General features: G+C 44.8%; 1 protein-coding gene across 2 annotated transcripts in view; it reads left to right on the plus strand.

Moving 5' to 3' along the window:
- The window catches only part of syt3 (synaptotagmin III), a 37,956-nt gene extending 30,568 nt beyond the window's left edge, over positions 1-7,388 (plus strand). The window contains exons 10-15 of one of the 2 annotated variants that reach the window (XM_019889918.1): positions 2,079-2,159; positions 3,844-3,964; positions 5,495-5,666; positions 5,765-5,894; positions 5,971-6,067; positions 6,708-7,032. In XM_019889918.1, the coding sequence (XP_019745477.1) occupies positions 2,079-2,159; positions 3,844-3,964; positions 5,495-5,666; positions 5,765-5,894; positions 5,971-6,063 (597 nt within the window). In that variant the 3' untranslated portion in view covers positions 6,064-6,067; positions 6,708-7,032. Of the gene's footprint in view, positions 1-2,078; positions 2,160-3,843; positions 3,965-5,494; positions 5,667-5,764; positions 5,895-5,970; positions 6,068-6,707 lie in introns of both variants that reach the window. The other variant, XM_019889917.1, reaches the window with a different exon arrangement.
- Positions 7,389-12,781: the final 5,393 nt, after the last annotated feature.

The following is a 12,781-nucleotide window of genomic DNA, read 5'->3' on the forward strand; positions in this document are numbered from 1 at the left end:
GTGTGTGTGTGTGTGTGTGTGTGTGTGTGTGTGTGTGTGTGTGTGTGTCAGCACGGAACAGCTAGTGGTGAAGATCCTCAAGGCATTGGATTTGCCCGCCAAGGATGCCAACGGTTTTTCCGACCCTTACGTCAAGATCTACCTGCTGCCCGACCGCAAGAAGAAGTTCCAAACTAAGGTAGGCTCACCTGACCGAAGTTTGCTGCCTCCAAGAGCTGCTGTTGATGATCTAAACAGGAATTTTGTCATGTGGAATTCGTTAGCATCAACAAGGTGATCTTTTGGGATTACTGGATGCTAAGCAATTGGCTGCTTGAACAGGCTGCTGTATAAATGGAAATTGGAATTTTGGTTATATGGCTATATAACCAAAATACAAGCAGCAGAGGATCATTGTTTCTCTTCTGACTATATTGCTGCCTAAACGGGTCGCTGTGAAGAGTGAATCTGGGTTTTGGGAGCAGTGGTTGGTTGTCTATTTTGAAGCAACGGCGCAGAATCAAATCAGGCCCTACTAAATTACTGGCAAGCTAGGTTGCAGTAGACACTGAAAACAAGGAATTTTGTGATCTGGAATCTAAGTGATGTTGAACCATCGCTACTGTACGCGTCGAAGCAACACGCAGCCCGCTACTTCCGCTTCGCGCTAGCTTGCGCTGCTAACAGGAGATGACGGGGCGCTAATAATAAGCGGGAGTGACAGATCCTCTCAAGTTGGATTTAAACGACTGAGCAAGCATCGCAAACCAACGCCTTGTTGCCGTCTTTGTTCATTCCATCAAACGCTTCGATTCCTGCGGTGAATCAGCAAACTGTACAGAGGGATGAAGTCAATGTGCTCGTTTTAGCATCTTTCCATGTCTGCGGCGCAAACACAAAACGACATATTTTTGTGAGACCAGATAGGAAATTTTTAATGAAGGTCAGTTGAATTTTCTGCCTCTGCGGAATTCAATTTTGCGCTCTACGGCCGAGCATAAAGGTTGCGCTTCTTTCTCAAGGACGTTTCAGTGAGTACGACCTTGCAATTAACCAAGAGGCGTGTCGATTTCGAGTATGTGTGGGGCCCTTTTTCTTTTTTGTTTTTGTTTTAGGCGGTTTACGAAATGTGCCGGCTTGGTGGGCCGGAAATGTGGGAATGAAACATGCGTAGCGTTAAGCGGCGATGATGGGATAACAGCGGGAGAGGCGGCCAGATAAGAAGCGAGAATCAGCGAATGTGTCACGGGAATTAATAGCTTCTGTGGAAACCAGGCAATTGTGCCAGTCCCCAGTGCGTAGGTATCCCATTTTTCATGGGCAAGGAGAGATGGTACAAGGTTTGAGAGGAGGGAGTACATAAAGGAAAGAGAGAACAAAATGACCGATGACAACAGCATCAGTGGCAGCTGCTAGTACCTGATTGGGGTAAGTGATTGATAAACAAGGAGGTTAAAAAAAAAGCACGCACAAAGCAGAAAAAAAGTGAATAACAACAAATTTCGGAAAGTGGTTGTGGTAAAGAAAGAAAGTGGAAAAAAAAAGCAATAAAAAAAAAAAAACCAATAAGACCTGGCGAAAAGTGGCACTTGGGCACTTTGTTGGACAACCGGGTGCTAAACATTAGTGGGGAAGAAACGACGACAGGTAATAACCAAAGACAACAATAAGACCTTTTGGAACCATCAGGACGGAGAAACGAGAGAGCAAAAAGTGTTGATAAAAATGACAACGATGCATAGCAAGACTTAGTGGGGGAACCCGGCTGGAGGAAAAGAAGAAAGAAGAGCAGAATAATCAAAGACGGAAGAACGTAACAACACCTATTGGCGCTTGAAGAGGGATAAAAGAGCTGCAAAATGACCTTTTGGAACTTGGTTGGTGATCCTGAAGCTGAAAAGAAAGCACAAAAAGCAACGACAAAAGACATGAATGACTTGCTTGCGATTTACGGTCTGTAGGTGCACAGAAAGACGCTGAACCCCGTGTTCAATGAGACGTTCCAGTTCGGCGTGCCTCTGAACGAGCTCCACTCCCGCAAGCTTCACTTCTCCGTCTACGACTTTGACCGCTTCTCCCGCCACGACCTGATTGGGCAGGTGGTTGTGGACAACCTGCTGGACTTCAGCGAGGGCAGCGGAGACAAACCAGTGTGGAGGGACATCGTGGAAGGCACCGCGGTGAGTCACCACGGTTGGTCAAATTTGAGGAAAATCACGTCAAAAGTAAACGAACCTTGATTCAGTTCTCTTTGCGTACATTTTGCAAGTTCATTTTGTTGCCGTGCATTAAAAAGCATGCGTCTTAAAACAGGCCTCAATTTTGGTTCTGGTCCATTTCCAAGCTAAGCCTAAGGCAAACTGAATTATAACCACTGCGCCGGGTAAGCCTGAACTGAATCCAAAGGTCATTTGTTGAGGCGTGACCGGTATCTTAAAGGAGTAACGTAAAGCTCATAATGTGGCTAATGAGACAAATCCGAGTGGACTAACATAGACCTAAAAGACCTAAAATGGACATAACTGGTTTCTCAGATAAATTCCTAACCTAAAAAAACTAATGTGGAGCTTATTTTTTTCATTTCCACACGAGGGTCGCGGGGGGTGGTGGAGCCTACCCCAGCTGTCTTTGGGCAGTAGGCGGGGGACACCCTGAACCGGTTGCCAGCCAATCGCAGGGCATATAGAGATGAACAACCATCCGCGCTGACACTCACACTTATTTATGGACAATTTAGTGCAGGGGCGTCAAACACATTTATGTCGCGGGCCACATCGTAGTGACCGTTTCCCATGGAGGGCCGTTATGACTATAAAAACATATAATGAAGTCAAGAATAATGGTTCACTCAACGATTGTTTAAATTAGTGTAATGAGGGATTTGGTCACAAGAAAATGCTGACCATATCTCGCTTATTTATTATATATGAGAAGTTGAAATTTTGGTACAGATTTTAGCAATCATCGTAGAAGTTGACGTGTTTGATTTGCTTTCGCGGGCCACATAAAATGGCATGGAGGGCCAGATCTGGCCCCCGGGCCTTGAGTTTGAAACCTGTGATTTAGACTGTCCAATCAGTCTGCCGTGCATGTTTTTGGAATGTGGGAGGAAACCAGAGTACCCGGAGAAAACCCACGCAGGCACGGGGAGAACATGCAAATTCCAAACAGTCAGTGTGGTCCAGAGCCGGGATCGGACCCACGACCTCTGCACTGTGAGGGCGTCGTACATGAGTCTAAGACTCATGTACACTTAAAAAAAAATGAAAAGGGCCTTACCTTTTGAATGTAGCATTCACATTGCACTGGTTAAACCAGAGTGAGACCATATCGAACAACCAATTTAGGCCAGAGCGGTGCCTGATCAATAAATGTCTTTCGTGAACAGCTCACCGTTTACGTTGCGTCTACTTGCTTCTTTTCCAAAAGGCACATTTCACGTTCGCGTATTGAATACTGATTGGCGGTTGACGTTAAGTCGTTGAGCCCTCTAACCGTTTGCCGTTCTGGCGTGTGCCTTCAAAGTTACTTTTGATGAGCGGTGCACACGCTGCCCCATATCTGATTGGCCGGCTGAACAACGACAAGACGCATGCAGACTCCGAATGAGAAAAAAAGGGCGGCCAGTCTATTACAAATGAAATATTCATACGAGACAACTCATGGAAGTCTGATTTATTAAATAACTGCAGTCTCCCGGAAGAAGTATCGATCCGAAAGGGATGCGAGGCATGAAAAGAAAAGAGTCGCCGCCTCCGGTCGGCAGTGACAGAGTGGCGCATGATTTTATTTACAGCGGAACATCACCCGGCCGCCTCGAAAGCCGCTAACCGCCTTCTTTCTCCCTGCCGCCTGAATCCGCAGGAGAAGGCCGACCTCGGGGAGCTCAACTTCTCGCTGTGCTACCTGCCCACAGCCGGCAGACTCACGGCCACAGTCATCAAGGCCACCAACCTGAAGGCCATGGACCTAACTGGTTTCTCAGGTGAAGGGGTAATGTAATTTTCAAAGAACTGATCTGGATGTGACTGCTTTCTCAGGTGAAGCAATAATACAGGCCTGAAAGAACTAACATGGAAATTAGTTTTCTCTGGTAAATACTGAACGTCATTCTAAAAAGACCAACTTGGACTGGTTCACTGGGTTAAAGACCATCTGAAACTATATGGTTTTCTCTGGTAAAGGACCAACGTGGACCTAACAAGACTAATGTTAGACCTGACTGGTTTGTCAAGTATAGGACTACCACACACTTAAAAGAACGAATGTGGAACTGATGAGTCTGTTCAACAAAGGACCAAAACTGACCACAAAATGACAAAGCTGGACCTGACTGGTTTTCTTAGGTACTAGCTAGTTTTTTTTTGAATCAAACTTGAGTAAAGAACTGCGAAATTAGCTAACGGTATCTGATCGGTTTCTCATGTAAAGGATTACCTGGAACTACTTTGTTTTGTCTGATAATGGACTGACTCAATCGTGACCAGTTTTTCAAGGAAAAGTCATACCTCGGTTTTCGACCATAATCCATTCCAGAAGGCTGTTCAAAAACCAATTTGTTCGAAAACCGAAACCATGCTCTTTAAAAAAAAAAAAAAAAAAATCTTTATTGAACACGTCTGCTCACAATGGAACGCTACACGAGGAAGCGTCACTTCCTCGTGTAAGGAAGGCGAGAGGAGTCAAGTGGCGCATTCAAGTGCGCTCAGTTTGGTCGAGAACCGATTTTCGGTCGTAATCCGAGGCATAAAAAACTCGAAATTTTTGGTCGAAAACCGATTTGGTCGAGAACAGAGACGTTCGAAAACCGAGGTTTGACTGTAAAGGAGAAATCGATCCTTGAGTCATTCCTCTCGTAAACGATGAAGGACTAACTCGTTTCTCACGTGAAGGACTACCTGGAAATATTTGGTCTTCTCAGGTAATGGACTCACATGAGCCTCACCAGTTTTTCTCACGGCAAGGACAGCACTAGGCCTGACTAATTTTCTTTGGTAAAGCTGGTCCTGTTTCTGGTTTTAAACACAGAGGAGATCGACTCTGTTCTTGAAAGGTCAGGTTTATTTTTTTGTTTCATGGTTTTTGCTCCTCGACAGCAGTGTGAACATTCTGGCTTGTTTTTGTCCAAGAAAAGCGACACCTGTTCGCCGCCGTCTTTGACTGACAGCCGTTTTATTACTCGCCGCTCTGGGAGCAGCAATGGTGGCGGCAACAGTAGCGTTAGCATTAGCCGCAACGCCCTCCCGGAATAAACGAGATGGCAACTGTTATCGCCAGTGTGTTGTCGACATTGCCAGACAGACGCTCGGGAAATAGAGTGCGGAAAAAAAAAAAAAAAAAAAGACGGCAGCGTGGGTGTGTGCGTTTCCCATGGCGGCGCGCTGCTGAATGAATAACAAAGCATATCAACCTGCTGATTTTCAACCGCCGCTGTTCCCCAAGGTGACTTCACATCACGTAGCGTTCTGAACACATTTTTTTAATCAACGTCTCTCTCTCTCTCTCTTCCAATCAGACCCTTACGTGAAGGCCTCATTGATCTGCGATGGTCGCCGGCTGAAGAAGAGGAAGACATCCATTAAGAAGAACACGCTGAATCCAACCTACAACGAGGCACTGGTGTTCGACATTCCCAACGAGAACATCGAGAGCGTGTCCATCGTCATCGCCGTGATGGACTACGACTGGTGAGCCTTTGCCGTGGAGCCGGTGGACCCGCCCAGCATCAATAGTTACGACGGCCGATTTATTTCTTTATTTTTTTTGTTTATTTCCCCCCCATCAGCATCGGTCATAACGAGGTGATAGGAATGTGCCGCGTGGGCAGCGATGCTGACGGCCCGGGGAGGGAGCACTGGACCGCCATGTTGGCTAATCCACGCAAGCCAATAGAGCACTGGCATCAGCTGGTGGAGGTAACAAGTCCCTTAGCGTTAGCCCTCACTTCTTACGCAACCATACAATGATTTTTTTTTTTCGCCATCTGTGCAGGAAAAAGCAATTGGTACGTTTGTGTCGACGAAGGGCGAAGCGTCACCCTCCTCCAAGCCACACATCGTGGTGGATAGTCCTCACTCCGATTAAACGGGTCAGTTGTTTCTTCCCCCTCTGCGTTGTGCGTCTCTATTTGTTTATTGACGGGCATCCTTGCTCGGCCGTTACAGTAGTCTGTGTGACAACTATTCCTTTAGCTGTCGGTTGTCAGGCGGAATGTGAGAAGAAAAACGGGTCAAGTGTATAAAATCTGAGCCTGACAGCGAACGTGGCGATGAAGAATTTGTCATATTTGGGCGTTCTCGGGCGAAGGCGTGCATATCATCGCATGTTACAGCCCTTTTGGTGATGGTATTCATTTTACTATCTAGGGTTTTGTTTGAGGATGGGATTCAGTTTCAGGTTTCTGTTGAGTGCTTGAGATGAGGGCCAGCGTTGAGATTTCTCGGGTTCAGGTAAGGTCAGAGGGTCCTGGCTTATATTTTGGGAATGGCTACTGGAATGGGTTTGGGGTTTCGGCTTGGGTTTGGGTTCGTGTTCGTGCTTGATTTAGAGATGGTATGAAAGTTAGGGGTCGAGTGTATAAAAGCTTGCGTGCGTGCGATCAAGAGTCTGTCAGATGTGGGCGCGCGTTAAAGTTCTTATATAATGCCTCAAAGCCTTCTCTCTCCTCTACCCAGTCGAGCTCCTGCCGTCGGCGGCCTAATTCTTCTTCATTTCCGCTTTTTCCTCAGGTCCACAACCGTCTCTCCACCTCCAGACGTTTCCTTTTTCTCTCCTCTCATCTGTGAATACACCTCTTTTTCCATCAAAGAGAAACTCGGAGATACACTCGAAGTTGTTGTGCTTCCGCTCAATCCGTCGACAAAAATAAACAAACCAAAACAAAACGAAAAAAAAAAAATCAAACGACGACCACGCAGCAGCGGAGACAACCACACCAACACACAGTCAGTTTGCTGTCTAGGCGTAGTTGATATGTAGTATTTGCTCTAGGCGGCGTTTGCTGTGATAAACTCTTAAAAAAAAAAAAAAAAAAAAATACATTTCAAAAATTAAGCCATCCTCAAGGGGGGTCACCTGGAGCGGGACCAAATCTCTTGTATAAACTCTCAGAGAAGAAGATTGACCGTATCATACAAGGTAGCGGCACCTGCTGGATTCACTGGGCCTTGCAGGCCTTTGATGCACCCGAGCCCAGGAGGAAGGAAGACCAACGTGGTCTTCATTGATGTCAAAGGAGCCAGGACAGGACTGACTGTAGCCTGAGCACGTTACCTTGTGTCCGTCTTCTTCACGCATCCGGTCGTCATCATGGCTTCTTCTTTTAACATTCTCGGGACGGAGCAATGTCAAGTTTGGTACCAGGAATGCGAGGAACGCCAAAAAACACTGTCCGACTTTTCCCTGGCGGATGCATCCCAGGGGAAGGGGAAAAAAAAAAGGATTATGCTTTGAATTTTTCCCATCACGAGCTTTAGAATCATCGAGTGACACGTGGCACACGTCTGTGTTGCTTTTATCCGTGTGTTTCCGTGTTCGTTGGTGTGTTTGTTTTGTACTTGTGTGGGTGCGTGTGTGTGTGTGTGTGTGTGTGTGTGTGTGTGTGTGTGTGTGTGTGTGTGTGTGCGTGTGCGTGTGTGTATACGTTTGCCTGTGTGTCCCAGTGACCTCCTGCTGTGATCATTTCTCCCCATACCCTCCCTGCACCACTTCGTCTTGGTCTGACTGTACCCCCCCACCCCCCGCCCACCCGCAAACTTCTGAGTTCTGTCTCACATCATAAGGAGCCATATTGTTGTGCGAACACTATCCAGAAGGCAGAACATCGACATTGCAACATCATATGAAACGGAAGTTGGGCAATCACTTAAAGGTTGGAATTTGGGTTGCAACTGCTTAAACTAGGCAGCCCGGTGGTCCAGTGGTTAGCGCATCGAACCTAGCAGTGCAGAGATACCAGGTTCAATTCCAGCTCCGGCCTTCCTGCGTGGAGTTTGCATGTTTTCCCCGGGCCTGCGTGGGTTTTCTCCGGGTACTCCAGTTTCCTCCCACATTCCAAAAACATGCACGGCAGGCTGATTGAAGACTTTAAATTGTCCCTAGGTGTGAGTGTGAGCGCAAATGGTTGTTCATTGCTGTGTGCCCTGCGATTGGCTGGCAACCGGTTCAGGGTGTCCCCTGCCTACTGCCCGAAGACAGCTGGGATAGGCTCCATCACCCCCGCGACCCTTGTGAGGAAATGTGGATCGAAAATGAATGAATGAACTGCTTAAACTCCACCAGGAAAAATGCTTTGCCACATGAATTCCGTAGTTTTGGGCTGAGGGATAGGGCCCGGGCTTCTGTGGAGGCTGAGAGTTCAACTCCATCAAGGGGCGTGGACCACGGACGTTTCCGTGGACCGAAACCGGCTTTGGATTTGAGCTAGGGTTTAGGTTATGGTTTGAAACTGGGTTGGCAATGTGACATTTTCCCACATGGTTATGGTTCGGGCTTCTCTGGAGGCTAGAAGATTGACTCTAATCGGGATATGCAACATGAATGTTGGCAAGGAGTGCAGCTTCACACAAATCATCTTACAAGTTGTTTTGGGGGCGGAGACTTAGCCACACGGTTTAAGGTTAGGTGATGTTTTTACACTTACATTTCATGGGTAAGGGTTTTTAGTTTGGGATTTGGCTCCCAACACTACCAAGGCGCTATTTTCCCCACATAAATCCCATAGATTCAGGACTTGTGGGGCTTCCTGGTTAAATTCACTTCACTTGCAACGTTGTGTCTCGGGGGCAATTTAGTGAGATGGTCATGTCCATCTGTCATGTAATCGCTGGAAGGAAGGGAGCTCTCCAAAGGGACAATAGCCACAGAGTGTTGGAGTCTTTTTCAGCAATTGTCCTTCAGGGATCCTCCTCCTTTGGAGCGTAGTTGTCGGTGCAAAAGTATCGGGACACACCTCTTTAATTAAATGGGCAATCGGGAAGGGGACCACCAAACTCAAATCCAGTAAAACTACATTTCTGAACGGAGGCCCCGCTCACCCGTCTTTTAAAGACCGCTCACCCGTCTTTCAAAGACCAGTAAAAATTATGGCTCGTTCAAGATCGGGATAATCCATAAACCACTCCAATTGAACTGCAGGGCCATACGGTCACCGAGTAGTGGCAGTTTATAGGCACAGTTGGAGTTGCTTTTAAAATACAGTCAAACTGCTCACCTGACTGATCTTGCAGTCTGTGTAACGGCGCTCTTTCTCACCACCTCATGAAACCCTTCTGGCCTCCCACCCTCTTCCTCCCTCCCGGTGTCGTGTAACTCTGTCGTGCTTCGCTGTTTTGTGTGCTATGCGAAAACCCGGGCGACGGTCAAAAAAATACAATAAAAATGTTTGGGTTTTTAAATTCATCCGGTAAAAGGAATGGAGATGAGTGTGAGTGTGCGTCATGTGACTTGTAGAGTATGGATCAGCTTTGCCCGAGTCAAAAAATGATCGATCCGGCGGTCCCAGGGCTCCATGACGCGCCCCCTCTCGCATCCGCTCGTCAGCTCATTTTGACCCCACTTAACTACCTACCATGCTGCCGCCTCATTTTAAACGCGCCCCCTTTTCTCGTCTACCTTTTTCACCAATCATCCTTCCCTGTCCTCCATCTCGTCCCCCGCCCGGCTGTCTTGTTGTGTTGTGAATGGTCGCGATGGAGATCTGCATGCTTCTCAATTAACACGAATGATGTCAACTCGATGCAAAATGACATAAGCAACACTCAGAGCTATTAAAAAAAAAAAGAGAGAAAAGAAACTGATGAACTAGTTACTAACACAACTAATGACCACAATGATGATGCGCGAGGTAAATAAGTGTTTTCTCTCTGTGTCAGAATTAAGATGCCTATTTATCAATTGGGATTATTTTTTAAATGAAAAGGGTTTATTCTCAAGTATGTTTTCTTCTTTTGAAGCCGGGGAGCAATTGTTTCAGTCCTGGGAGAGTGAAGCAATGCCATTGGAAATAAAAGATCATGTAGCCCGCTGGCGTCTATGACTTCTTTCAACACACGTGTGCCATGTGTAGTGCTGCTGCACACTCGCAGCCAACAAATGCACAAAGAAGACCAAAAAAAAGAGTATTATATAATATAAAACATGGCAAAAAGTACCTTCACTCCATTTTTAAGTGTATTTTTCTCGAGTATTTTTGTTTATTTTTTTGCTGTATTTTTTTCCATGTAATATTTTTGTCTGTGTTATGGATATTGTGTTTTTGTCTGTTTTTTTTTGTGTATATTTTCCTTTCATTATTTTTGTCTAATATTTTTATATTTTTCATCTAATACTTTTCTTTATATTAATGGCTAATTTGAGCAAATATTGTGTATTTATCATTTTATATTTTCGGAAAATTCTGTGATTCTTTGTTTTTTGCCTTTACTAATATTTTTCTTTTTTCTAATATTTGTGCACTTTATATTTGGAATGGGTTTTTTTTCTCTTTTGTGTATTTTTCACAGAATATTAGAGTAATTTTTATTTAATATTTTAAATTATTTTTTTGTGTTTTTGGATATTATTTGAAAATGTTCTAAATAATGTTTTTGTATTCTTTTTTTGATATTCCCGTTGTAAAAATGTTGTCCTGCGTTCTAAATATTTTTCCTTTTTTTTTCCGAGTGGTGCCTTCACACATACTTGAGGATTTGTCATCATCGACATTTTGCATCTTGCAATAACTTTGTTCGTCCTCCAACACACACACACACACACACACACACACACACACACACACACACACACACACACACACACACACACAGACACACAGACACACTTTTATATATTTTTTCTATTTTAATTTTGTGTTTTTTGCATGAGGATTTCTTTTAATTTCTTTGGGGAGGCGGGCACCCTATCATCGCCTCTTTCAGCACACATCCAGTACGTATACAATGTGTCGGATGCTGCAAGAAGAGGAGCACTGACTGTACAGACCACACATCAATATTTGTCTATCAGGACCGACCAAATGTGCTCTGCATTAAGTCAGCAGTGTGTAATTATTCAGCCACTTTGCCATGAATTCTTTATCGTAGCGGCATTTATTTTGCCTAAATGCAAAATGAAGCACGACTTGGCTTCGTTGCCTCCATCTGGACCCCCCACCCCCCGCCCCCCGAACCCCTCATAGAATCCTCATAGAACAGAGTCATTACCTCCTCCTCGAGCTGGAGATTGCCACGAGGAAGAAGAGCAATCTGGAATGATACCGGAAGATGACAATCCAAGAGGGGATGGGGGATCTGTGTGAGTGTGTGGGACAGAGCTGGATATAGACACACACACACACACACACACACACACACACACACACGATGACGCACCAGCCCGAAAAGAAATATAGGCGGGGGGAAATGAGGGGGGGTTACCGTCTCCATGGCAACATTCCCACTGACGAGAAGAGGGAAAGAAATCATTTAGCCATGAAGACATTTGACTCAGTAATATCTCAAATGTGCATTTAAAATACTGGTAGTTTTCAGTGAATATTTGTATATTTTTTGACTGTTTTCTCCAGTTTTTTTTTCTCATATTCGCATATAACTTTGACATGGAGATTTTCTTTAAATATAAGTTTTGTTTTCTTTAGTTATTTAAAAAAAATTCTCCCAAATATTTTTGTATCGTATACTGATTCCGTAATATTCACCCCACAAATGTTTAACATTTTAGATTTATGTATTTTTAAAAATAGTTTTTCTTTTATCCTTTATGTGCAATTTCCAGCTATTTTTAAACATATGTGATTCTTCTCTTTGTGTTTTTTTTGTCAATTCAAGTATTTGTTTTTTTTCTCAGTTTCTTTTTTTTCTTTTTTTTTTTTTTGTCTTTATGTTCAATAGTTTTCCCATTCTTCAACAACCAGCAATATTGCTGTATCGGTTCCCAACATTTTCGAATAATTTTCTAACATTTTTGTTGTATTTTTAGTGCGGGACAGCTGTGTATATAGACTCATTTATCAAACACATACAACGCACCATCTCCAGAAGAAAAACGTGAAGGGAGGGGGCGAAGGAGTGAGCGTCGCCATGGCAACGTTGCCGTCGTGCTGAAGAGGAAAAAAAATCTTTTAGTCGGAAAGACATTTGACTTAAGTGAACTGAGAGAAGCGAGGAGTGGCGCGGGGTAATGTGACGGGTCTTGGGGGGGAGTGCGAAATGTTTCTACAACACGCTGACAGGCCAGGCATTAGCTGCTCATCTTAATGTAGCTCATGAACATAACAAGAGCGACGAATCACAGCTGCAACTTCGCACGGAGCTTTGCCATTGATGTCACACAAAAAACATCCGTTTCGAACGTTAAAAGCACTACACTACTCAATGTACCCAATTTGACTAAATAGAGTAAAACGAATCAGTCTATGAATATGCCAAAGAGCAGCGTGTGTGTGCGCGTCGGAATCGAACCCTGCACCTCTGCACTGCGAGGCTGACGCGCTAACAAGTCATTAACCGGGTCGCCCAGTTTATCACGTGTAGTGTAATTTGTACTGATTTACGGACTTTTAACTCCCTGGTGGAAGTGGTAAGGAGTACTCGAACAGCCCTCAAAGCCTCATGTTCAGTATCAGACATACTTTTTTTAAATCTACTGTAGATATTTGCTGACATCTACTGGACAACGTGGCTCACTGTGAGAAGGACAGACGTCTGTAGAAAACCGAAATGTCCGCTAAGTGGCGGCAGAGTTAGAGTGTCGTCTCAAAATAGTGGACGAAGAAGATGGGAGACTCACGTCACTTTCCGTTTTT

Source organism: Hippocampus comes, unplaced genomic scaffold (assembly GCF_001891065.2).
Source record: "Hippocampus comes isolate QL1 unplaced genomic scaffold, H_comes_QL1_v1.1 scaffold326, whole genome shotgun sequence".
Taxonomy (NCBI): Eukaryota; Metazoa; Chordata; class Actinopteri; order Syngnathiformes; family Syngnathidae; genus Hippocampus; species Hippocampus comes.